The 26,397-nt window shown below is 46.9% G+C and overlaps 1 protein-coding gene across 1 annotated transcript in view; it reads right to left on the reverse strand.

The window, feature by feature from the left end:
• FBN3 (fibrillin 3) overlaps positions 1-26,397 on the reverse strand; it is a 209,496-nt gene that overhangs the window by 167,558 nt on the left and 15,541 nt on the right. Inside the window, exons 3-6 of the mRNA XM_060232635.1 lie at positions 20,492-20,574; positions 15,064-15,162; positions 8,580-8,675; positions 4,230-4,325 (exon numbers count right to left, since the gene is read on the reverse strand). Coding sequence (XP_060088618.1) covers positions 4,230-4,325; positions 8,580-8,675; positions 15,064-15,162; positions 20,492-20,574 — 374 coding nt within the window. The remainder of the gene's footprint in view (positions 1-4,229; positions 4,326-8,579; positions 8,676-15,063; positions 15,163-20,491; positions 20,575-26,397) is intronic.

Here is a 26,397-nt window from a genome sequence, read left to right on the forward strand (position 1 = left end):
TGTATAGCTTTTAAGAATTAAGTTATCTCTGTGGTATACACAGGCCGGAATAAAAGACACATGTCCTAAGGATTCTGGGATTGGAATGCTTGACAGAATTGGATCCTGAGAAGCAGTCAAGGGGCGGAGCAAAAAATGATCCAGCCATGGATATTGGGGGAGGGGGGAAGGTGTATTGGCCCCGAGCTGATTCCATGACCAAAAAACCCCATTCCAAATAGCCACTTTGGTATAGTAGTTAAGTGCGCGGACTCTTATCTGGGAGAACTGGGTTTGATTCCCCACTCCTCCACTTGCAGCTGCTGGAATGGCCTTGGGTCAGCCATAGCTCTTGTAGGAGTTGTCCTTGAAAGGGCAACTGCTGTGAGAACTCTCTCAGCCCCACCCACCTCACAGGGTGTCTGTTGTGGGTGGGGGGAGAAGATATAAGAGATTATAAGCTGATGTGAGTCTCTGATTCAGAGAGAAGGGCAGGGTATAAATCTGCAGTCTTCTACAACTTTTAGGCAGAGCAGGGAAAACAATAGACATATACTTGAGCATAGGCTTGATAGACATATACCCAGGGCTTTTTTTTTTTTGAGCAGGAACACACAAGAATGCAATTCTGGCTGGTTTGACATTGGGGGTGTGGCCTAATATGCAAACGGGTTCCTGTGTGAAACAATGGTGATGTCAGGGGTGTGGCCTAATATGCAAATGAGTTTTGCTGAGTTTTTTTGACAAAAAAAGCTTTGCCTATACCCATCTGCTTCACCTAGCTCCAGGTAGGGTTCCCAGCCTCCCGCTGAGGTTGGGGGTTCCCCTGGTTTGGGGGCCCCCAACCCGCCTGCACAGAGCTGGCCCCTGGGGGGATCCCCACCGCCAAAGAGCTCTGTTGTGAGCGATGTGCCTGGTGCAGTGATGTCACCTGGACGCGGCGACATCATGCCAGGCACATTGCATGGGGGATGCTCTAGCAATTTGGGTAAAAACTCTATGCCACCATAGAGTTTTTAACCAAATTGCTAGAGTGTCTCCCTTGCAACATGCCTGGCATGATGATGTCAGTTTCAGTCATTGTGCCGCATGCACTGAGCCAGGTAGGATGTGGCAACCCTAGCTCCAGATGGAAATTTTCGGGGTGGAGCCTAAGGAAGTCAGGTTTTTGTGGAGGGGAGAGACTTCAATGGGGTTTAATACCCTAGCCCACCTTCCAAAGTGGTCATTTTCTCCAGGTGATCTGGTCTTTATATAGAATTCCTGGTTGCACATTTGAGAGGGTTTTCATGATCAAGAATGTATCCTTAGCCGATATGTTTGGTAGCCATACAGAAGAAGAGTAGGTTTTTATACTCCACTTTTCTCCATGTTAAGGAGCCTCAAAGCAGTTTACAATTGCCTTTCTTTCCCCTGCCCTTGTGGGGCAGGTGGGGCTGAGAGGGTTCTGAGAGAGCTGGGACTGGCCCAAGGTCACCCAACTGGCTTCATGTGGAGAAGTGGGGAATCAAACCCACTTCTCCAGATTAGAGTTTGCCACTCTTAACCACTACACCACACTGAATCTCAGAACTGAAGCCAATATCTACTTTTAATTTGATACCAGAAATTCAGTCTGTCTGTCTGTCTGTCTGTCTGTCTCTCTCTCTCTCTCTCTCTCTCTCTGTGTCACTATAACCTTTATCTCTATGGTCCTCCTGGCTTTTACCGAGATGTGGAGTTCAAGCATGCCTGGGGGAAGCTCCAAATCTGGATGCTGTCCCAGAGGGAAAAATGTCTTTCATGTAGAAACCTGGTGGGTCCAGGAGAAAAAGGTCAGATTAAGCTTGCTCCTGATGTGCTCCTGCATTTGGGGTGGTTGGCACTGTGGCTGAGTTGCAACACCCCCCCCCAACCGTACCAGAAAGCAACAGATGGTTAACCCCTTACTTGGATAGAAGGAAGCTCTTTCTCTCCCTTCTGGGTCTCAGGAAATGGTGAGCCATGGCAGAGAAGGGGAGGGGAGGGGAGGGGAGGGGAGGGGAGAGGAGAGGAGAGGAGAGGAGAGGAGAGGAGAGGAGAGGAGAGGAGAGGAGAGGAGAGGAGAGGAGAGGAGAGGAGAGGAGAGGGAATGACAGGAGGGGAGAAGGGGAAGGAAGAGAAGAAAAGATTGGAGGGGATGGGAGAGGAGATGAGAGGAGAAAAGAAAAGAAGGGAAGGGAAGGAGAGAGGACAGGAGGGAAGAAGGGGAAGGGAGGGAAGAAGGGGAGGGGAGGGAAGAGAGGAGTGGAGAAGATGGGAGAGGAGAGGAGAGGAGAAAAGAAGGGAAGGGAAGGAGAGAGGACAGGAGGGGAGAAGGGAAGGGGAGAAAAGAAGGGGAGGGGAGGAGAACGGAAGGGAAGGGAAGGGAGGGGAGAAGAGGAGAGGAGAGGAGAGAAGAGAAGGTGAGAGGAGAGGAGAAAAGAAGGGGAAGGGAGAAGGTGGATTGCCATTGCCTGCCTCTCTGTAGCAACCATGAACTTCCTTGGAGGTCTCCCATCCAAATACTCACCAGGGCCAACCCTGCTTAGCTTCAGAGATCTGACAAGATTGAGCTAGCCGGGGCCGTTCAGATCCGGGCACGGCTGTCTTTGGCTTACTGAAACCAGGATCCTACCATGATATTTTTGTATCATTTAATGCATTGTGTTAAGACAGACACTTTGCTTCGGTTCTGTTTTTAGGTTCTGGATGAGTTCTACAGCCCAAATTGTTTATCGTGCACCCCATCCTGTTGATTGTATTCATTCGCTCAACATATGGAGGGCCACTCAAGGGAGGGGAGGGAAGATTTGTTTTGCCTGGCAACGCCCTGCGTGAGGCAAGATTCCCCTTGTGCCAGGGGGGCCCTTGGTGAGGATGGGTCACTCAGGCCATGAGGTCACTTTTCCCAGTGACCTTAATAGCTAATCTACCCCTGCCTTCACCCAGCCCCTCATAGCATCTGTATGGTGTAGGTAGCTTGAGGGTTTAGTAATCTGGTCTTTGCGTCAGAAACCAGAGAGTGAATGAGCTCCACCCACCGATTTCCTTTCATGGCCAGGGAAGAAGCTTAAATACACTATTGTCTGTTAACAGTTACCTCCTAAAAGACCTGCGTGGTTCTAGAACAGGGGCAGCCAAACTTGCTTAACGTAAGAGCTACACAGAATAAACATCAGATGTTTGAGAGCTGCAAGACGTAAACATCAGATGCTTGAGGGAGGGAGAGGGAGGAAGGAAGGAGAAGAAGACCGTAGATTTATACCCTGCCCTTCTCTCTGAATCAGAGTCTCAGAGCAGCTTACAATCTCCTTTATCTCCTTCCCCCACATCAGACACCCTGTGAGGTGGTTGGGGCTGAGAGAACTCTCCCAGAAGCTGCCCTTTCAAGGACAACTCCTATGAGAGCTATGGCTAATCCAAGGCCATTCCAGCAGCTGCAAGTGGAGGAGTGGGTAATCAAATCCGGTTCTCCCAGATAAGAATCTGCACACTTAACCACTACACCAAACTGGCTCAAGGAAGGAAGGAAGGAAGGAAGGAAGGAAGGAAGGAAGGAAGGAAGGAAGGAAGGAAGGAAGGAAGGAAGGAAGGAAGGAAGGAAGGAAGGAAAACAGATGGAGAAAGGGAGGGAGAGGTGGAAAGAAAGCAACTATCAAATATCAGAATATCAAATATGATAAGCACCAGATTGTTTTAATTGTTCTTAACTGTTTTAACTGTTTAAATTGCTTTAATTGTTTAACTTTTCAATTGTTCTTATCTTACTGGTTGTGAGCCACCCTGAGCCTGCTTCGGTGGGGAGGGCGGGAAATAAATCCAATAAACCTAAACCTTAACTAACTTTAAATTCATTCTCCAAGCTGCCAGCTGGCTTGGCTTGGAAAAGTGATTTAAAGAGGAAAAATGCCTTCTTCAAGGCAGCTAACAGGGTGGTGGGGGCTTCAAAAGCCACACAATATGTGGGAAAGAGCCACATGTGGCTTCCAAGCTGCAGTTTGGCCACCCCTGTTCTAAAATAATCTCCCAGATTGATCTGCAGGACCAGCTTTGATTTTAGTAGAGCACAGTCTTTAGTCCATGATCTGAAACATTCGGGTTTGGTGGGGGCTGAATACATTCCAAATGGCAACCTCGTCCCTGAATCGGTCAGGCTTTGAATCACCCAATATTGATGCAAGATGATGCAAAGATTCTCAGGGCTCACAAGTGGCATATATAATGTAATACCATATCGATGCATTGCTTACCTCTCTCGCACTGCGGGCCTGTGAAACCGTAGACGCATGCGCACCGATTTGGTCCAATGCACCGGCCTCCATTCTGGCAACTGCTCTCGCAGACAGCTGTTTGACAAAAAAATTAAAATGAGGGAGGTTGCTTTGGATGAGACTCAAGCGAGACTCGCCAGGAAATGCTGCTTTACAACAGGGAATCGGGAGGAAAGTCAGATTCTGAGATTCTCATTATTGCAGTCTGAGACCGCTACGAGTTCAAAAGAGACAGAATGTAACTTCCAAAAAAGCCACCCAAAAGGGACTGAATTCGAGATGGAGATGAACAGATTTCCTTCATCATGTTTTCTGCCCACCTTCCACTCCCCATTCATTCAGAATTACAAATGAATTCCAGAATTAGATTCTGCACAGTTTGCTGCTTCTTTGTTCTTTCCCATCATTTTTTCACCTCGACCATTTTTTTTTAAATTCCAAAAGTAATTATGATGGAATCGCACAGAGGATTGCATTCAGAGTTTTCACTTGTGTGATTTGAGGTGTGTGTGCACTCAGGCCCAATGGCACAACACCACAGCAAAAGAAGTTTGAACATATATGAACATATGAAGCTGCCTTATACTGAATCAGACCCTTGGTCCATCAAAGTCAGTATTGTCTTCTCAGACTGGCAGCGGCTCTCCGGGGACTCAAGCTGAGGTTTTTCACACCTGTTTGCCTGGACCCTTTTTTGGAGATGCCAGGGATTGAACCTGGGACCTTCTGCTTCCCAAGCAGATGCTCTACCACTGAGCCACCGTCCCTCTCCTGAGTTTGTACCAATGTGCAAGAGTACACATGCATGTCACTTCTTTTTCCGTGGCACTGTACCAATGCACAGGCATGCATTACTCAGCACCCCAGGAAAAGACTTTTGCTACAACTGCATGCACAACCACAAATCAAGATTGCTTCATTTGCAATGTTCAATCAAGCACATATGAGCGGGGTTTATTTCTTTTTTTTTTTAGCAGGAACTCCTTTGCATATTATGCCACCCACCCCTGATGTAGCCAATCATCCTGGAGCTTACAGTAGTCCCTGTACTAAAAACCCTGTAAGCTCTTGGAGGATTGGCTACAGCTGGGCTGTGTGGCCTAATATGCAAATGAGTTCCTGCTACATAAGAACATAAGAGAAGCCATTTTGGATCAGGCCAATGGCCCATCCAGTCCATGGCCTCCCCATATGTTCCCCAGAGAGCACTGAGATCTAGCTCTCAAAACCTTTTAAAAATCCCTGGGCCAAGAGAGGCTAGACTGAAGTCAAGCCTTTTCAGTAATGGCCCCTCGATGGTGGAATCAACTTCCAGAGATGGTACGAGCCCTGCGGGACCTGAATCAATTCCGCAGGGCTTGCAAAACCACTCTCTTTCAGCTTGCTTTTAAGACAGAACCTGACTAAACTGAATTGTAGCTATCTAGCCATCTTATGTACGATTGTGATCTATAGCACCTTAATTAATTTTAATTCCATAATAGTTGTTTTATTTATTTTATCCAATCTATGTAACTGAATTGTATTTTAAATTGCTTGTCTAGATTGTATTTTATGTAAATCATGGTATTCCATGTCTGTGAGCCGCCCTGAGCCCGCCTTCGGCGGGGAGGGCGGGATATAAAAATAAATTTACTTTACTTTACTTACTTACTTTACATAGTGGCCAAAAAACCAGGTGCCATCAAGAGGTCCATCAGTGAGGCCAGGACACTAGAAGTCCTTACACTGTTGCCCCTCCCAAGCACCAAGAATACAGAGCATCACTTACCCTAGACAGAGAGTTCCAACAATGCACTGTGGCTAATAGCCACTGATGGACCTTTGCTCCATGTTTATCCAATCCCCTCTTGAAGCTGGCTATGCTTGTAGTCACCACCACCTCCTGTGGCAGTGAATTCCATGTGAAGAAATACTTATCTGTTCTAACCCAACTGCTCAGCAATTTCACTGAGTGCCCATGAGTTCTCGTATTGTGAGAAAGGGAGAAAAGTACTTCTTTCTCTACCTTCTCTATCCTATGCATAATCTTGTAAACCTATATGATGTCACCCCTGAGTCGATGTTTCTCCAAGCTAAAGAGTCCCAAGCACTTTAACCTTTCTTCATAGGGAGAGTGCTCCAACCCTTGAATCATTCTAGTTGCCTTTTTTCTGGACTTTTTCCAATGCTATAATATCCTTTTTGAGGGGCGATGACCAGAATTGTACACAATACTCCAAATGAGGCCACACCATCGATTTATACAGGGGCATTGTGATACTGGCTGATTTGTTTTTTTGCTGATTTCTTGTTGTTGTCGTTGATTTGCTACAAAAAAAAGGCCCTGCACATGAGCATCAGGCATGAGATGGGATGGGAAAAAATGGATAAAAGAAACCCAGAGATGCAGCCAGCGGTGCGCAATTTCGGGGGGGGGGGGGGGGAAACCACACACACACCAGACAAACAGAGGATTCCTCAGGCACTGGCTCCATTTTAAAAACAAGACTACTTAATTTAGAACTCTAAATCTGAGAAGAAATCCAGATGATGACGATTTTGGAAGCTCAGATCCCAGATCAAACATCAATTTGTCTGCCGGGGCTGGGCCCGTATCCAATATGGAGACTTAGAAATCCAACTTCGAGGGGGAAAAGCAGTTGATGGCATTTCAAGGTTGATCCTGCCTCTCAAGAATGTTCAGACTAGGAGTGGGGAAACACCTGGAGATTCGGGAGGGTGGAGCTTGAGGAAGGCGGGGTTTGTGGAGGGGAGGGGCCACAGCAGGGCACAAAGACGTAAGAGCCCACCCTCCAAAACAGTCATTTTCTCCGGGGGGGACTGGTCTCTGTTGTCTGGAGATCAGTTGTAATATCAGGAGATCTCCAGGCTCCACCTGGAGGTTGTCAACCCTAGGATCCAGGAGGCCCAAGTTCACATTCTCATTCTGCTGTGGAAGCTGAGCAGGCAAACTTAGGCTAGTCACTCTCTCTTAGCCTAACCCGCCTCACAGGGTCATTGTTCTTAGGATAAAACAGGAGGTGGGGGATAAGATGCTTTGGGTCCCCAGTGAAAAGAAAAGCATGGTACAAATCCAAGGCTTTCTTTGTAGCAGGAACTCCTTTGCATATTAGACTACACCCAATCCTCCTGGAGCTGACAATAGGCCCTGTACTAAGAGCCCTGTAAGCTCCTGGAGGATTGGCTACATCACGGGTGTGTGGCCTAATATGCAAAGGAGTTCCTGCTACAAAAAAAGCCCTGCAGATATCTATATAAATAAAATGAAGAATGAAGGCAGAAACCCTGATTCATCAGAAAGAAGCTCGTTTGACCAACAGTGGTTTCCTCCCACCCAGCCCAGAGCCAGTTTGAAGAAGAAGATATTAGATTTATATCCCACCCTCCACCCTGAATCTCAGAGCGGCTCACAATCTCCTTTATCTTCCTCCCCCACAACATACACCCTGTGATGTGGGTGGGGCTGAGAGGACTCTCACAGCAGCTGCCCTTTCATGGACAACCTCTGCCAGAGCTATGGCTGACCCAAGGCCATTCCAGCAGGTGCAAGTGGAGGAGTGGGGAATCAAACCCAGTTCTTCCAGATAAGAGACCACACACTTAACCACTACACCAAACTGGCTCTCTAAGTTAAGTGCATGGACTCTTATCTGGGAGAACCAGGTTTGATTCCCCACTCCTCCATTTGCCGCTGCTGGAATGGTGTTGGATTAGTCATAGCTATCACAGGAGTTGTCCTTGAAAGGGCAGCTTCTGGGAGAGCTCTCTCAGCCCCACCCACCTCACAGGGTGTCTGTTGTGGGGGAAGAAGATAAAGGAGATTGTAAGCCACTCCTGATTCAGAGAGAAGAGTGGGGTATAAATCTGCAATTCTTCTTCTTCTTCTTAAACCAGGTTCACGCTCAAGATCCCCAGAACTTATTGCCAACAAGTCAGAGGAACACTTCCAAGAAGCAGAAGCAGCAAAACCAGACGAAGCAGAAGGAGGAGGCGGAAGAGGAGATTGGATTTATACCCTGCCCTTCACTTGGAGTCTCAGAGTGGCTTACAATCTCCTTCCCTTCCTCTCTCCCCAACAGACACCCTGTGAGGCAGATGGGGCTGAGAGAGCTATGAGAGAACTGCTCTTGAGAGAACAGCTCTGTAAGAACTGAGACTGGCCCGAGGTCACCCCTGCAGGCTCCATGTGGAGGAGTAGGGAATCAAACCTAGGTCTCCACATCAGAGTCTGCCATTCTTAACCAGGACACCACACTAGGTTCCTCAGAGGGGGAAACTGTATTTCCATGCAAGTTTTTCAAGAGCAAAGCATAGGCCAATACTTACGCTGGCCACAGTAGGTCCCCGTGTATCCCTTCTGGCACATGCACGAGTCCTCATTGCAGCTGCCACCATTCATGCATCTCACGCTGCAAGACTGAACTGGTGAAGGAAGCAGGAGGAAGTTAGGGAGAAGAGGAGGGCTTATCAAATTGTAGGTGGGGTATGGAAGGTGGAGGGAGGGAAAGCCCAGGACTTTTTTTGTAGCAGGAACTCCTTTGCATATTAGGCCACCCCCTCTGATGTAGCCAATCCCCCTGGAGCTTACAGCAGGCCCTGTACTAACAGCCATGTAAGCTCCAGGAGAACTGGCTACATCAGGGATGTGTGGCCTAATATGCAAAGGAGTTCCTGCTACAAAAGAAGCCCTGCCGAAAGCCATTTCAATCCCTCTACCCTCTGGCTAGAATCAGCAGGGCACTCCATTAATTTGAAGGGTAGTAGATTCAAGAGTGATGTTTCTTCCCTTGGAGAACTCACCATCATGCGTGGGGGGCGGGGTGATGATAGCTGGTAGATAAAGACAAATTCCATAGTGGTGGCCGGGGGTAGAATTCTAGCAGGAGCTCCTTTGCATATTAGGCCACACCCTCCCAATGTAGCCAATCCTCCCAAGAGCTTACAAAAAAGAGTCTTGTAAGCTCTTGGAGGATTAGCTACATCAGGGGGGTGAGGCCTAATATGCAAAGAGCTCCTGCTAGAATTCCACCCCGGTGGTGGCCAAGTCCTGTGGCAGCCTCAATAACATAGAATCATGAGTCTTAAAGCATAAAGTAAGGGTGGCCAAACTTGTTTAGCCTAAGAGCTGCATAGAATATATGTCAGATGTTTGAGAGCTGAAAGACATGAACTTCAGATGTTTGAGAGCTGAAAGGGAAGGAAGGAAGGAAGGAAGGAAGGAAGGAAGGAAGGAAGGAAGGAAGGAAGGAAGGAAGGAAGGAAGGAAGGAAGGAAGGAAGGAAGGAAGGAAGGAAGGAAGGAAGGAAGGAAGGAAGGAAGGAAGGAAGATGGGGTGAGGGAGGGAGAGATGGAAAGAAAGCAACTTTAACTTTAAATGCACTCACCAAGCTGCTGGCTGGCTTAGCTTAAAGAAGTGATTTAAAGAGACAAGTGCCTTCTCCAAGCTGACCAACCGGACAGTGGGGGCTTCGAGAGCCACACAAATATGCTTGAAAGAGCCACATGTGACTCCTGAGCCACAGTTCGGCCACCGTTGGCCTAAAGAATAAAATCAATGATAAACTCTGTGGTCTTTAAAATGTGTTATTTTAGATTAAGATGGCTTCAGGAAAGGCATCTGGGTCCAACCAGATGCACTGTTGGAAGAGCCATCAGTGGACTCTATTACTGATGTGCAATGGGCATTGATAACAACACTCCCCCCACAAAGTAATCTGAACCCATATTTGATTACGTCAAGATTCTTTTTGCGTGGCTCACTAATACATACATGTGTTGCTGCCAGAGTTGCCAACCCTTTACCCCCAGATCCTGTTTCCTCCTGCCACTCTGAGAAATGGCCGCTGGGCCAGCAGAGGGATGTCACTTCCACGAAAACCTGAAAGTGATGTCAAGCCTTGTAGGAATTCACAGAGACTCCATGGCAAAATGTTGCTGAATCAGGGCTGGATTGAGTCTCAGACCGATTTCGCACACAGCTTACCCCACAGTCACGTTCCTGTTCTCTCCGCAGCGTCTGTTGGATTTCCCACTATCTGCGCTGGAGTTACAGTAAGTGCCGCGGCTTTCGCGTAGCAAACGTAAACTGGTTTTTAGCGGTTTACGTTTGCTACGCGAACGCCGTGACACTTCCTGTAACTCCGGCGCAGATAGTGGGAAATCCGACGGACGCTGCGGAGAGAACATGAACGTGACCGCATGGTAAGCTGTGTGCGAAATCGGTATCAGTCATTTGCCTCTGCTAAACACGTGCTATTTTCAATTTCTATTAGACTCTTTAGTTGAAACTTTGGTTCTGCTTCCCTAGGAGGCTTGAGGACACTTCAGGTCATGTGACCTTCCAGGTACAGATAATGCTATGCCTTATGTGACTTTTACATTTTGGAATGTTTGTATATTATCAAATTCTATAGATAAGGATATCAGAGCCTGAGATTATTTTAGTTAGTCTTGACTCTCTGAGGCCGTTTTCGCACTCACGTTTTACTGGCGCCACGACCATCCTGACGCCGGCGAATCTGCATGGATTTCGCACCAGAAGCTCCGGCGCTCCCAGAAGCGCCGGCTACTTCCGTCGCTAAGCCAGCGCAAACGGAAATCGCAAAGATGCAGGAAAACGTTTGCGCTGGCTTAGCGACGGAAAGCGCCGGCGCTTCTGGGAGCGCCGGCGCTTCTGTTGCGAAATCCATGCAGATTCGCCGGCGTCAGGAGGGTCGTGGCGCCAGTAAAACGTGAGTGCGAAAACACCCTGAGTCAACCTAGTTTCACACAGCTTTGCTGGATTCACATGACTCCAAAAGATAAAGAGAAAGGGTTGAGTTCTGATGCGTACATCACTATATGTCTCTCTGGGTGATAACAGATGAGTAGTTTAAGCCGCCCTGGGGACAGGAGGCAGGTGGATAAGAAAAGTGCGTACACATACGCACATCTGCCTGCTGTCCCCATCCCGCACGCAACCTGTCCAGGGCTGGACTGAAGCCACCTCAGAAAGGCACCACTGTCAAAGTAGTACCTAAATTCTGAGGCAGCTGTGAAGCGCTTCCCTGGCCATCTGGCCATCTGGGAAGTGCCCGGGAAGAGGCTGACTGGTGCAGCAGCACTCTGGAAGCTCCTCCAAGGTGCACGCAGCCCGTCTCTGTTCTGGGGATGTCTGGAGGCTCCTACCTGCTCCTCTTCCAGTTGGCTTACTTCTGGGGTGGTTTGATGCCGCCCTGAGCAGGCCGTCTGCTTTCAGCTTATGCGTCAGATATTCATCACAGAGTTAATTGGCAGTTACATTGGCTCTTATGGATGGATAAAAAGTATTTAAGGTCTGAATTTATTCTTATTCCTTGTTGTTCTGTCTAATTGCCATGTGGCATGGGACTTGACAGAATAACCAGGATATAAAGGTAAAGGTAGTCCTCTGTGCAAGCACCAGTCGTTTTTGACTCTGGGGTGATGTTGCTTTCACAACGTTTTCACAGCAGACTTTTTACGGGGTGGTTTGCCATTGCCTTCCCCAATTATCTACACTTTCCCCCCAGCAAGCTGGGTACTCATTTTACCGACCTCGGAAGGATGGAAGGCTGAGTCAACCTTGAGCCGGCTACCTGAAACCCAGCTTCCGCCGGGATCAAACTCAGTTCGTGAGCAGAGAGCTCAGACTGAAGTACTGCCGCTTTACCACTCTGTACCACAGGGCTGCTTAACCAGGAGATTCCCTTTAATAAAATTACTGTACACAATGCTTAAGTATTGAATTTTGGAGGAGGTTGAGAAGTCCTAATAGTCTTCTCAACATTTGAATGTATCATATGTAGACCACGATTGCCCATGGACAGGTTTGCAGACAATTGGAAATATTTTCTAAAGCCTGATTGGAAGACTCGCTGTCACTGTTGTAATACTTTGCTTGGGCCTTCGTTGCCTAATACATTTATAATTTAAAAGAATTAAAATAAAAACATTTGCACTAATGTGACACCCAAAAAGGAGGCCAGCCCCATAAAGTTTGCGAGGTCTCCCAAGAAACCAAGAGCTGAAATTTAGCAAAACATCCCCCCCATCCCCCGCATCTTTCTGGCTACACCCTGCTGCTGAGGCAGCCCCCTGTGCCCTATGAAATTCAGCATCCCCCTCCCACCTCACTGGCGTGTTGGGCCCAAAGGAATGCTGGAAATGTGGTTTCCTTCCCCAGCCCCCTCCTCATGGTAGAATTCTTTGCATTGTTTGGAAGATTGCTAACATCTGGTGTTTCCATTAGAGTGAAACAGAGCAGCTTTTCTTTAAAAAAAACCACACACAAACCTTTTATTGGGGAGAGGGTACCATAAAAGGCGACACATTGGAAGAAGGATCTGGGGATTGTCCCGGAAAGTTTGCAAGGTCTCCGAAGAAAACCAGAGCTGAAATTTAGCAATCTCCCACATCTTTCTGACCACACCCTGATGGGCAGGGGTTTCTAGACCTGCTCCATGAAGGCTGAAGCCATTGTGAGTTTTCAGAGGCTCAGTTTAAAAAAAAAATAAATTAAACCTAAAGTGGGGGTCCCCAACCCCCGGTCCATGGACCAGTACCAGTCCGTGGCCTGTTAGCAACAGGAGTTGTGTAATTATTTCATTATATATTACAATGTATTTATATACTGGATTTATAGCCTGCCCTCCACTCCAAATTTCAGAGTCTCAGAGCAGCTCACAATCTCCTTTACTTTCCTCCCCCCAACAGACACCTTGTGTGGTGTGTGGGGGTAAGAGAGTTCTCGCAGAAGCTGCCCTTTCAAGGAGAGTCTCAGAGCGGCTCACAATCTCCTTTAACTTCCTCCCCCACAACAGACACCCTGTGAGGTGGGTGGGGCTGAGAGAGCTCTCCCAGAAGCTGCGCTTTCAAGGACAACTCCTACGAGAGCTATGGCTGACCCAAGGCCATTCCAGCATCTGCAAGTGGAAGAGTGGGGAATCAAACCCAGTTCTCCCAGATAAGAGTCTGCACACTTAACCACCACACCGAACACTTTAGAAATAAAGTGCACAATTGTATCATCCTGAAACCATCCCCCCACCCCACCCTGGTCTGTGGAAAAATTGTCTTCCACAAAACTGGTCCCTGATAGCCAAAAGGTTGGGGACCGCTGATCTATAGGCATGAGTTTGGTCAGGACAGAAAAGTCAATGGTTGGTGGGGGAGAATGCAGAGGGAGACTTCTGAAATTCTTCTACATTAATCTCCAAATCTAGAATTAAGAATGACATGGACTTCTTGTTTCCAAAATGGAACCTCAGGGAGCCTCCATTGTTGGGGGGGAGGGGCTGTGCCAAATTGGGGCCCATTTAACCACAAGAGGCTGCCTTTGCCACTATCCCTGGTAACACTAGGCAATTCCTAGTTAAAGGGGGATTCAGGAGGAGAGGACCAGGGATCGGAACTCAAACTGGGGAGCTGGGGAAGGGAAGAAACAAGGGGAAATAGCTCGTACCTCTATGCAAAAAAGGTCACATACAAGCAAGTCTTTTACCAATGCGTTTCAGAGAAGCAATACTCTTTAAGGACACTTTGAACATATGAACATATGAAGCTGCCTTATACTGAATCAGACCCTTGGTCCATCAAAGTCAGTATTGTCTTCTCAGACTGGCAGCGGCTCTCCAGGGTCTCAAGCTGAGGTTTTTCACACCTATTTGCCTGGACCCTTTTTTGGAGATGCCGGGGATTGAACCTGGGACCTTCTGCTTCCCAAGCAGATGCTCTACCACTGAGCCACCATCCCTCCACAACTTTCTCCATCTCTGCTGCATGACCACCAGTCACAAGTCATGCTTTCCCTGATTATCCAGCCTCCAGTGAGCATCAGAGAAGACTTGCTTGTCACTGATCTTGGTCTATATCAGAGGTGGCCAAACTGGCTCAGGAGCAACAGGCGGCCTTTTCACACATATTGTGTGGCTTTCAAAGCCTCCACCACCCTGTCAGCTGGCTAGGAGAAAGATTTTCTTTTTTGAAATAACTTCTCCAAGCCAAGCCAGCTGGTGGCTTGGAGAATGGATTTAAAGTTAAAGTTGCTTTCTTTCCATCTCTCTCTCCCTCCTCTCTACATCTATTTGCCTTCCTTCCTTCCTTGTGGCCAGTGTTTCCTCTAAACTGAGTTAGTGTGAGCTAGCTCACAGATATTTAGGCTCCAGCTCACACATTTTTGTCTTAGCTGAGGAAGGATGACCCCGGAGCACAATAATTCATGCAGTAGCTCACAATTTTAATGCCAGTTGCTCACAAAGTAGAATTTTTGCTCACAAGGCTATATGGCTCAGAGCAGGGGACAGGGTGTCAAACATGTAGCCAGGGGGCTGAATCAGGCCCCTGAGCAACTAGCTGTCATCTGCTTCCTTCTCCCTCTCTCTTGCTTCCTTCGGCATCTCAGCTTGCTTTGCCAGGCTTGCTCAATTGCACAGGAGCTACAGAGCAAAACCTCGATTTTCTCCATTGGTTGAGGCACCTGGTCCCTGGAAAGGGAGGCAAAGAGCCAGAGCTTCCTAGTTCCTTGGATCCCATGGGAGAAATACAAAGAAAGCACCTTTAAGACTAATAAGTGCTAATGTTTTAAGCATGCTTTATTTATTTATTTTCTAAAAAAATCTTTAGTCGTGTTTGTCTGTGTCCTTTAAAAAGTTTATATGTCTGCTACCTAATCTTAAATAGGTACACACATGGCCCAGCCCGACACGGCCTGGCCTGACAAGGTCTCATTTATGTCAGATCCGGCCCTCATAACAAACTGCGTTCCTCTGTGTTCCTGCTCAAAAAAAGCCCTGGTGACCTCACATCAACTCACCTCCTGCAGAGCCACAGTTTGGGGACAGCTGCCCATTGGAACAGGTACACATGTTTGGCCGCGAACAGAATCCCTCGCCACACGAGTTCCGGCAAATTGCTGTTGGGGAGAAGAAGCGGAGAGAAGGAATGAGACGCAGCAGGGCAGGGGAACCTCTCTAAGCCTCCTGCCCCCATATCCTTTTGCTGCATAGCTGGGAGCCAATGAGGTTACAAAGTTAGATTAGGCTCAGGGAGTCCCAGATTCAAATCTCAGTTCAGTTATGTAACTTGGTGATGCTCTCTCAGCCTAGCCTCTCTCACGGGGCTGTTACAATAGAGAAGAAGAGGGGGAAATGACAGACACCCCTCCAAGCTCTTTGGAGCAAGGACAGAATAAAATTTAATAATTAGATGCAGGGCTTTTTTGGTAGAAAAAGCCCAGTAGGGACACCTTTGCATATTAGACCACACCTCCTGACATCACCATTGTTCCATGCTCATTTGCATCTTAGGCCACACCCCCTGACACCAAGCCAGCTGGAACTGCGTTCCTGTGCGTTCCTGTTCAGAAAAAGGCCGATTAGATGGATAATCTTTGCAAGCACAGAGTTTGTGCACATTTCTGAATGGTTCTGGATTCCCTGGGTACCTTACATAAGAACATAAGAGAAGCCATGTTGGATCAGGCCAATGGCCCATCCAGTCCAACACTCTGTGTCACACAGTGGCCAATATATGTGTGTGTGTGTATACACACACACACACACACATATACATACATACATACACACACACACACACATATATATATATACTGTGGCTAATAGTCACTGATGGACCTCTGCTCCATATTTTTATCCAATCCCCTCTTAAAGCTGGCTATGCTTGTAGCTGCCGCCACCTCCTGTGGCAGTGAATTCCACATGTTAATCACCCTTTGGGTGAAGAAGTACTTCCTTTTATCCGTTTTTACCTGACTGATCAGCAATTTCATCAAATGCCCACGAGTTCTTGTATTGTGAGAAAGGGAGAAAAGTATTTCTTTCTCTGCTTTCTCCATCCCATGCATAATCTTGTAAACCTCTATCATGTCACCCCGCAGTCAACGTTTCTCCAAGCTGAAGAGCCCCAAGCATTTTAACCTTGAAAGTGTTCCAAACCTTTAATCATTCTAGTTGCCCTTTTCTGCACTTTTTCCAATGCTATAATATCCTTTTTGAGGTGTGGTACACAGTATTCCAAATGAGACCACACCATCATTATGATACTGGCTGATTTGTTTTCAGTTCCCTTCCTAATAATTCCCTTCCCAGCACGGCATTAGTCTTTTTTATTGCAATCGCACACTGTCTTGACATTTTCAGTGAGTTATCTACCACAACCCCAAGATCTCTCTCTTGGTCAGTCTTTGCCAGTTCACAACCCATCAACTTGTATTTGTAGCTGGGATTCTTGGCCCCAATGTGCATTACTTTGCACTTGGCCACATTGAACCGCATCTGCCACGTTGATGCCCATTCACCCAGCCTCAACAGATCCCTTTGGAGTGCCTCACAATCCTCTCTGGTTCTCACCACCCTGAACAATTTAGTATCATTTGCAAACTTGGCCACTTCACTGCTTATTCCCAACTCCAGATCATTAACGAACAAGTTAAAGAGCATGGGACCCAGTACTGAGCCCTGCGGCACCCCACTGCTTACCGTCCTCCACTGTGAAGACTGCCCATTTATACTCACTCTCTGCTTCCTATTAATTAGCCAGTTTTTGATCCACAAGAGGACCTGTCCTTTTACTCCATGACTCTCGAGCTTACTAAGGAGCCTTTGATGAGGAACTTTATCAAAAGCTTTCTGGAAGTCAAGGTAAACAATATCTATTGGGTCCCCTTTGTCCACATGTTTGTTCACCCCCTCAAAGAACTGTAACAGGTTAGTGAGGCAAGATCTTCCCTTACAGAACCCATGCTGAGTATTCCTCAATAACTTGTGTTCATCAATGTGCCTACTCATTCTGTCCTTGATAATGCTTTCTACCAACTTTCCCGGTATTGAATAATAATAATAATAATAATAATAATAATAATAATAATAATAATAATAATAATAATAATAATAATAATAATAATAATAATAATAATAATAATAATAATAATAATTTTATTTATACCCCGCCCTCCCCGCCGGAGCAGGCTCAGGGTGGCTTACAGGGTGTGAAGTCAGACTGACTGGCCTGTAATTTTCCGGATCTCCTCTGGAACCCTTTTTAAAGATGGGGGTGACATTTGCTACCTTCCAGTCCTCAGAAACAGGCAGATTTCAATGAAAGATTACATATTTTTGTCAGGAGATCCACAAGTTCAACTTTGAGTTCTTTCAGAACTCTTGGATGTATGCCATCCAGACCTGGTGACTTATTAGTTTTTAATTCGTCAATCAGTTGTAGGACCTCCTCTCTTGTCACCTCAATTTGACTCAGGTCTTTCAACACCCCTTCCAAAATTAGTGGTTCTGGAGCGGGCAAACACTTCTCATCTTCCACAGTGAAGACGGAAGAAAAAAATGCATTCAGCTTCTCAGCCATTTCCTTATCCTCCTTCAGTAATCCTTTTACCCCTTCAGTAATCCTTTTACCCCTTGGTCATCCAAGGGCCCCACTGCCTCCCTGGCTGGTTTCCTGCTTCTAATATATTTGAAGAAATTTTTATTGCTGGTCTTTATGTTTTTTGCAATATGCTCCTCATAGTCCCTTTTTGCCTGCCTGATCACAGTCTTGCATTTGATTTGCCACAGCCTGGGTTCCCTTTTATTAAGAACATAAGAGAAGCCATGTTAGATCAGGCCAATGGCCCATCCAGTCCAACACTGTGTCACACCGTGGCCAAAAAATTATATATATATACACACACACACACACACACTGTGGCTAATAGCCACTGATAGACCTTTGCTCCATATTTTTATCTATTTTTATCTAATCTCACTTGGACTAGCTTTCCACCGCTTAAAGGAGTCCTTCTTACCTTTTACAGCTTCCATTACTTTGTTTATTAACCATGCAGGCCTTTTCTTGTACCTGTTTGTGCCTCTCCTAACTTGTGGTATATATTTAATCTGAGCTTCTAGGATTGTAGTTTTAAATAGTCTCCAAGCTTCCCCAAGGGTTTTGACTGTTATTTACCTTTCCTTTCAGTTTCCTCTTCACATGCCTCCTCATCTCAGAGAATTTACCCCTTTTAAAGTTAAACGTGGTTATGCTGGTCTTTTGGGGCAACTCCCTATTTATACAAATGGTGAAATCAATAAAGTTATGGTCACTGCTCCCAAGTGGTGTGATCACTTTTACATCTCTCACCAAGTCTTGGGCATTACTTAGGACCAAATCCAGGATCGCCCCACCCGTGGTGGGTTCTGTGACCATCTGCTCCATAGCACAGTCATTGACAGCATCTAGAAACTCAATCTCTTTCTCTCGACCTGAACACATATTGACCCAATCAATCTGCGGGTAGTTAAAATCACCTATTACGACACAGTTTTTACATTTAGCTGCTATCTTTAATTCTTCCATCATATTATAATAATCTGTCTTTTGATTTGGTGGGCGATAACAAACTCCCATAGTTAAATTTACTTTTGGGCCCTCTATTTTGACCCAAAGCATTTCTAGAAGGGAATCTAATTCCTTGACCTCAGTCTTACTGGACTGTATACCCTCTCTGACATACAGAGCCACCCCACCTCCAACCCTTCCCTCCCTATCCTCCCCTTGTAAACATGTAAGTTTAAGTCTGTTTTGTGCTTTTTATGTTATGTAGAAACTTTGAATAAATATTGCAATTGCAAAACAAAACAAAACATGGGCTTTCCCTCTTCAGAACAGAATTGTAGCCACACTTCTTCCCTTCCCCTAAGTGTGCTAACAAGATCTGAAATTAACATTGGAACTGACCCCCATTTTGGTGTGCAGGGTGTAGAAATGGCATTATCAAAGCATCAGCAGAAACCAGGGAATCGGGATTGCCCACAGGCAGAATGGGTGACGCTAAAGGGCTTGCAACAGCAAGGAACAAAAAGAACCCTCTTGGAGAGATTCCATACCAAAGATTTAGGCACAGGAGTTCTGAATCCACAGCTGAGACTTGGGGTTTAGCTACATGCAGGGCTTTTTTTTTGTAGCAGGCGCTCCTTTGCATATTAGGCCATACCCCCTGATGGAGCCAATCCTCCAAGAATTTACAGGGCTTTTAGTAAGGGCCTACTGTAAGCTCTTGGAGGATTGGCTACATCAGGGGTGTGTGGCCTAATATGCAAAGGAGTCCCTGCTACAAAAAAAGCCTTGGGAGAAGCCATTTGTTGGGGAAATTAATGTCACGATTTCAGTTCACATGTAGCCCCATAGGGGTAAACAGAGACTCCCCAGGGCTATTTCAGGTCAAGAAAATAAAAAATTTTTGTGGGGGAGGGAGTCTCATCCCCTTCTCCACCTCTGTTGTGGTCCCAGCCTGACTCACACCTGTGCAGCACAGCAGCTGTGACCTGACAAGAGTCCATACCTGGGACAAAACCTAACATGAAGTTAGGTCCTTGGACAATCGACTCTGGCTTTCTGGCATTCAACCACAGAAGCCTGGATCCAAAGAGGAAAATGAGCTGCTAGTGTCATTCTTCAAACACACCCTCATGGAATAGGTAAGCTCTACAGCATGTGTGAGAAGTCGCAGAAGGTCTGACACAAACCACAAGAACCTCTTTGGCTCCAGTTCCGCAATCCTGGCCAACGTTTGAGAACGATAGGTGCTGAAGATGCTTCCCACATATGGAAGAGCATCTTTCAAATCCAACTCTTAGGCTGCCAAATAAGATTTGCAGTGGCCACAAAGTGGAGACCCAGCAGGTCTTCTAAATCCCCTGGGCCCTTCCCATAACCGGTAAAGAGAAAACTAATGGTAACACACCGTAAATATTGGGGATAAGAAGTTCCAGTAGCAACAGGAAACCATTACAGGTTTGCTGCGGTCTGCTTTTCTCATTGCAAAACCTGGATTGTCTTTACGAGTCCGCTGAGCTCTAGCAGGGCTTCCAGGAAAGCTGGAATCCCAGCGAGCTTCTTTGTGGAAATGAGCCATCAATACATCTAACTGCATTTTTTCAGTGGTACGCTTTATGGCAGCTGGACAGCAGTTTTGCAGCATTTCCAGCAGGAGGCACGCTGCTCTCAGGCAGTAGCCAATAGCTGCTTCATTTGAAGGACTCAGGAGAGAGTTTGGCCCAAAAGTGGAAAATCATTATGTGATTTGTTTTGCCTTGGCCCGCCCAGGTTTTGTAAATCAACAGCACCAACATTTCTCATTTTGGCTGGCCTATTATCATAACACTAGAAGAACAATCCACCCCACCTTTCCTTGAAAGATGCACCCCCCCCCCCCCCCCCCCGTTTATACTCACGGACAATGCACTGGTTCCCGCCAGGAAGAGTTTTCCACCCAGGACAGCAGTAGGAGTGGAACCGAGATCCGCAAACATTTGGCCTGAAAGTCAATGAGAAAAAATTGAACTACTAGCAATGACAGAGGGGGAAAAATAATCCCTAACATAATCCCTAACAAAATAATCTCTAACAAATTATAATCCCTAACAAAATATAATCCCTAACAAAAAAATAATCCCTAACAAAATAATCTCTAACATAATCTCTCTTGAATGCAGTCTCCTTCCCCCAGTCATGAAGAATGCTTTCAGTTAGTTGCAGAGTATTCTGTCATACAGAGAAATATCCTTTCACTGTGGTCCCAGTAGGTCAAGAGTGAAAGATGAAACCAGCCACACCCTGTGTGGATTGAAGTCAGCAAAATACTTCACCCAGGAAGCTAACAAATGTTCAATTTAATATTCAATTTAACTGTTTTTATTGTTATTCTATTATGTTTGTGAGCTGCCCTGAGCTTGCTTCAGCGGGGAGGGTGGGATATAAAAAAACTATATTAAAAAAAAATCCCACCAACATGGAAGAGGCATTTCTCCAAGAAGAGTCTTGCTTGGGACACCTAATAGCAACATACACCTAAATCTGCTTTTGATTCAGTCCTTGGTTCATTCAGGCTAGTATTGCTTACTCCTACTGGCAGCACCTCTCTGAGTTAGGGTAGCCAACCTCCAGGTGGGACCTAGAGATCTACTGGAATTAGAAGAAGAATTGGTTTTTATTGGAGGCCAGATTGAAGACCACCTGGGATCGAGCCTTCTCCATTGCAGTCCCACTGCTGTGGAATCAACTCCCGGAGGAGGTACGGGCCCTGCGATGTTTAGATCAGTTCCGCGGGGCCTGTAAGACCTACCTCTTCAAACAAGCCTTCACCTAATACCGAGCCAAGAAAGTTTCGCTGGATATGTTTTAGCCACTGAATTTTAAGACCTAAGTTATAGCACCACAATGTTAATTTTAATATAGTTGTTAATGGTTTAATGATGATTTTATTATTGAAATTGTAATTTACTATGTATGGTTTTATTGTATTTTATACTCGTATGTTGTGAGCTGCCCTGAGCCTGCCCTGGCGGGGAGGGCAGGATATAAATAAAAAGTATTATTATTATTATTATGCTCCGCTTTTCTCCACTTCAAGCGGTCTCAAAATGGCTCACAATCTCTCTCCTTCCCTTCTTCTTCCCACAAGAAGCACCTTGTGAGGTAGGTGGGGCTGAGAGAGTTCCGAGAGAACTGTGACTGGCCCAAGGTCACCCGGCAGGCTTCATGCAGAGGAGTAGCGAAGAATCAAACTCAGTTCTTCAGATTAGAGCCTGCTGCTCTTAACCACTATACCATGCTGGCTTGAACTGAGGAGGACAGGAATATGGGACGGAGCAACATCTCAAAATGAATTTGTTCTATTGTCTTTATCTAGCACATAGACTGGCATTCCGTATAGACTCAGCTGCCCAAACCGTTCCATACTTCTGCTGTTTGACTGCTGTAACGAGGCTGCCTTTGAAGATAACACAGACACCACACTTGAAGCTGTCTTCTGCTAAGTCCAAAGGTCATTATTGTCTTCTATGACAAGAAGCATCTTTCCAAGGCTGCAGCTTAAAGTCTTTTGCATAGGTCTTTTGCATGGGGAAATCAGGACCGACTTAGGAAACACCTGGGGACATTGAGGGTGGAGCCAGAAGCAAGGTTGTGACAAGCATGATTGAACTCCAAAGGGAGTTCTGGCCATCGCATTCAAAGGGACTGTGTTCCTTTTAAATGCCTTCCTTCCGTTGGAAATAATGGAAGATAGAGGCACCTTCTTTTGGGTCTCATAGAATTGGACCCCCTGATCCAATCTTTTTGAAACTTGGAAGGAAGGCATTTAAAAGGAACACAGTCCCTTTAAATGCAATGGCCAGATGGAGTTCAATCGAGCTTGTCACAACCTTACTCCTGGCTCCACCCCCAAAGTCCCCAGGTATTTCCTAGTCAGACCTAGCAACCCTACTCACCTCCTAGATTTGCCAGCATCCAGGTGGTGCAGTTGCCTGGGAGAAAACGGCTACTTTGGAGGGTGGACTGTATGGTATTATACTCCACTATAGTCCCTCCCTTCCCCTGCCCTCCCTAGGCCGCACCCCCAAATCTCCAGGAATTTCCCAAACCAAATCAGCAAATGGCAAAAAAGAGACTGTTGTGGTAACTTGCAAACAAATAGATTTAGACTGATTCTCCACTAGCCCTTGTCCCGCTCCCGCACTCCTCTTCTCTGCGGGGCTTCTGTCCGAATTCGCACACGCTGCCACAGGGATGCAACTCGCTCCGCCTCTTTCCTGCGGTGAGCAGAAACCGGTTTTCAGAGGATCCTGCTTGCCACAGGAAAGAGGCTGAGCGAGTCACAGCCCCGCGGCAGCTTGTGCAAAATCAGACAGAAGCCCCACGGAAAAGAGGAGTGCAGGACCGGGACAAGGCTAGTGGAGAATCGGTCTTACTGTGGTCAAAGGTTTCAGGACTGTTCCATCCTCCCCCCCCCCCATTTCTAACCATCCTTCTGCCAACGGGGTGATTTATAATTTTGTCTGCACAGATGAGACAAAGATTTAGCCCCTGGAAGCAGATGGGAACCGGGCTGGACCAATCGCAGAAGGTTTGGTGAGAGCCTGGAGTTCGAGTTTTGCAAAAAAAAAAAAAAAAACTAGTTCTGGAGAGCAACCAACTCTGGGCTGATTTATGGACCTGACTGAACCCAGAATGCCAAATGTGTTCAGTGGGAAGGGAATAGATGCTTCCTCTTAACAGAGACCCAGGCTGCCCTGCCAAGCCTGGGTCTGGAGCCAAGACGATAGGCAGCCGATCAGTTCTCACGCCACTGGATACCTCCTGCCTTTGCCAAGAGGGTCTGGGTCCTCCCACCCCGTCAGCCCTGGTGCCTCTTTCCAAGTGCCTATGTGCCCCTCTGAAAAATAACACTATTCCAGGGCCAGCTGGCAACCAGATTGGCTTTGAGTAATGTAGAGCAATTCCCTAAAAAGCTAGACTAAAAGGGTGTGCGCATGTGTGAGAAACTGCCAAAGGGCTCCAACTCAGGAGGGGGCAATTGTTTCATTTATCTAACACAGGGATGTCAAATATGTAGCCTGGGGGCCAAATCAGGCCCCCAGAGGGCTCCTATCAGGCCCCTGTGCAACTGGCTGTCATCTGCTTCCTTCTCCCTCTCTCTTGCTTCCTTCTGCATAACAGCTTATCTTGCGAGGCTTCCTTAACTGCACAGAAGATACAGAGCAAAGCCTCCGTTTTCTCCATTGGCTGAGGTTCCTCCCTTGAGGAGGAAGGGTGGGAGGGATAGCTTGCTTTGCCAGGCTCTCTCAATTGCACAGCAGAGCTAGCGAACCAAGTCTCTCTCCCTTCTATTGGCTGAGGCTCTTCCCCCTCCTGGTCCCCTGGGGAAGGAAGAAAAGAGCCAGAGCTTCCTTTGCCCACTTCTCTGGCCTCATGGGAGAGATACAAAGAAAGCACCTTGGAGTGCACCTTGGAGTTTAAGCATGTTTTATTTTAGGCTTAAAAAAAATATTTGTGTTTGTCTGTGTTCTTTATAAAGTTTATATTTCTGCTACCTGGCATTACATTTCATGACACACATGGCCCTCATTGACGTCACATCTGGCCCTCATAACAAATGAGTTTGACACCCCTGACCTAAAGCATCTCTGACAAATAACAATCCAGCTGTTGCTTAAACACCTCCAAGGAGGGAGAACCAGCATAATCTCTGGGGGATCCCTACCCCCAGGGCTTTTTTTTGTAGCAGGAACTCCTTTGCATATTCAACCATACACCCCTGATGTAGCCAATCTTCCAGGAGTTTACAGCAGGCCCTGTACGAAGAGCCCTATAAGCTCTTGGAGGATTGGCTACACCAGGAGGGTGTAGCCTAATATGCAAAGCAGCTTCTGCTACAAAAAAGCCCCGCCCGCCCCCAAAGAGCTGTTGCACCTGACATGCCTGGCATGATGACATCATTCAGAAGCAATGTCATTGCGCTGGGCGTGTTGTGCGAAGGACACACTAGCAATTTGGGTAAAAACTCTATGGCGCCATAGAGTTTTTTACTCAAATCACTACAGCAGCCCTGCACAGCCCTTTGGGGGTGGAGCCAGGAGACTTTCACATTCCCTAAAATAAATAAGTAAAAAAACCAGCAGTGCGGTTCCCCTGAATACAGTCCTCATTTCCTCACCCCAACCAGTTGCACCTCCTCTGTACTCTCTCTCGCTCACACACACACAGAGCAGCCAAAATAAACAGTTTACAATCCCACACTTGTGTGGTCTCACTAGGGCAATTTACTCACGAGTTGCTGAAGTTCCAAGTTCTAAAGAATAACACAAGGAAACTAAAGGTTCTAGTTTACCCTTTCCTGTGCAAATGGCCTCTGAGAAGATTATAAAACCAACACAGTTTCTGAGCTCCTTCCCTTCCCTCCCACCAGGCACGTTGTTCTGCAGGCTTGTCCCGTCCCCAACCTGGTCTAAGATTTAAAGGCACAGAGCACCTTTCTAGAAAAAAAGCCACTCCCAATGTCTTCTAAGGCCTTTGAAGTTTGAAGGCATGTGCAGGCTGTTGGGCCGGGCTTCCCCCCACTGGCCAGTTGACTGGGGGTGGGAAGGAGCCTGCCAAAGTGAGGGAAACCCCTCTGGGACCTGGGGATTGGCAAGCCTAGGCCTTTTTCTGTAGCAGGAACTCCTTTGCATATTAGGCTACACACCTTCTGATGTATCCAATCTTCCAAGAGCTTACAGGGCTCTTAGTACAAGGCCTACTGTAAGTTCCAGGAGGATTGGCCACAACAGGGGGCATAGCTTAATATGAAAAGGAGTCCCTGCTACAACAAAAAGACCCTGGTCTCCATACTGATGGCATTCTTGATTTCCCCCTTTTCATTTTATCCCAAGACAGCTTACCACACAGGACCCCAAGACCAGGGTACACAATTTAAACAAAGGCAACAAAATCACAGTGTTTTGATCAAGGCACAAATGAACATCAGGAGCATGGAGGAGAACAGACACCAAGGAGCTTAAAGCACATCGCTAGTGGGGGAGGCAGGATTCAGAAAGAAATGTCATGCCAAGTACTGGAGATATTGTATCATTGACCAGGAACCATAGCACTCCTCAGTAGCGTTCGGGGCCCCCCTCGCCCCATATGACTGCCAGCTCTGGATTTGGGCAGAGATCTGGGCAAAGACCCTGGAGAGGGGTACGGGAAGCCATGTTGGATCAGGCCAATTGCCCATCCAGCCCAACACTCTGTGTCACACGGTAGCCAAAAACATAGGAGGTTCATCAGTGGGGCCAGGACACTAGAAGTCCTCAAACGGCTGCCCCTCTCAAGCACCAAGAATACAGAGCATCACTTGCCCCAGACAGAGAGTTCCAACAATACGCTGTGGCCAATAGCCAGTGATGGACCTCTGCTCCAGATGCTTATCCAATCCCCTCTTGAAGCCAGGAAGAAGATATTGGATTTATACCCCACTTTCACTCTGAATCTCAAAGGGCACTTTCACACAAGAGATGTGGCCTGACCTAGCCACGCTACCCATTCAGATTCAATCCACATGATCACACAAGTACATCTGCCTTCTGCCGTTCTCACCCCATCTCCAGATGCTTTCTATCTAGATTGAAAAGCCACCTGGATCTTCCCAGAAGTTTCCCTCCTGAATTCCATTTAGTCACATATTCGCTGGCCATCTGAACACCTGGGCAGGGCTCATAGGCGGAAGAGCAGTGTGATCAAGCCAAGCTGTTTCCAGCACATTCAAGGTTTTCCCCCCTAACCCTTCCCCGAGGAGCGCTTGTGCACTTCTCTGCTTGAG

The sequence above is a fragment of the Heteronotia binoei genome, chromosome 2, assembly GCF_032191835.1.
Source record: "Heteronotia binoei isolate CCM8104 ecotype False Entrance Well chromosome 2, APGP_CSIRO_Hbin_v1, whole genome shotgun sequence".
NCBI classification, from domain to species: domain Eukaryota; kingdom Metazoa; phylum Chordata; class Lepidosauria; order Squamata; family Gekkonidae; genus Heteronotia; species Heteronotia binoei.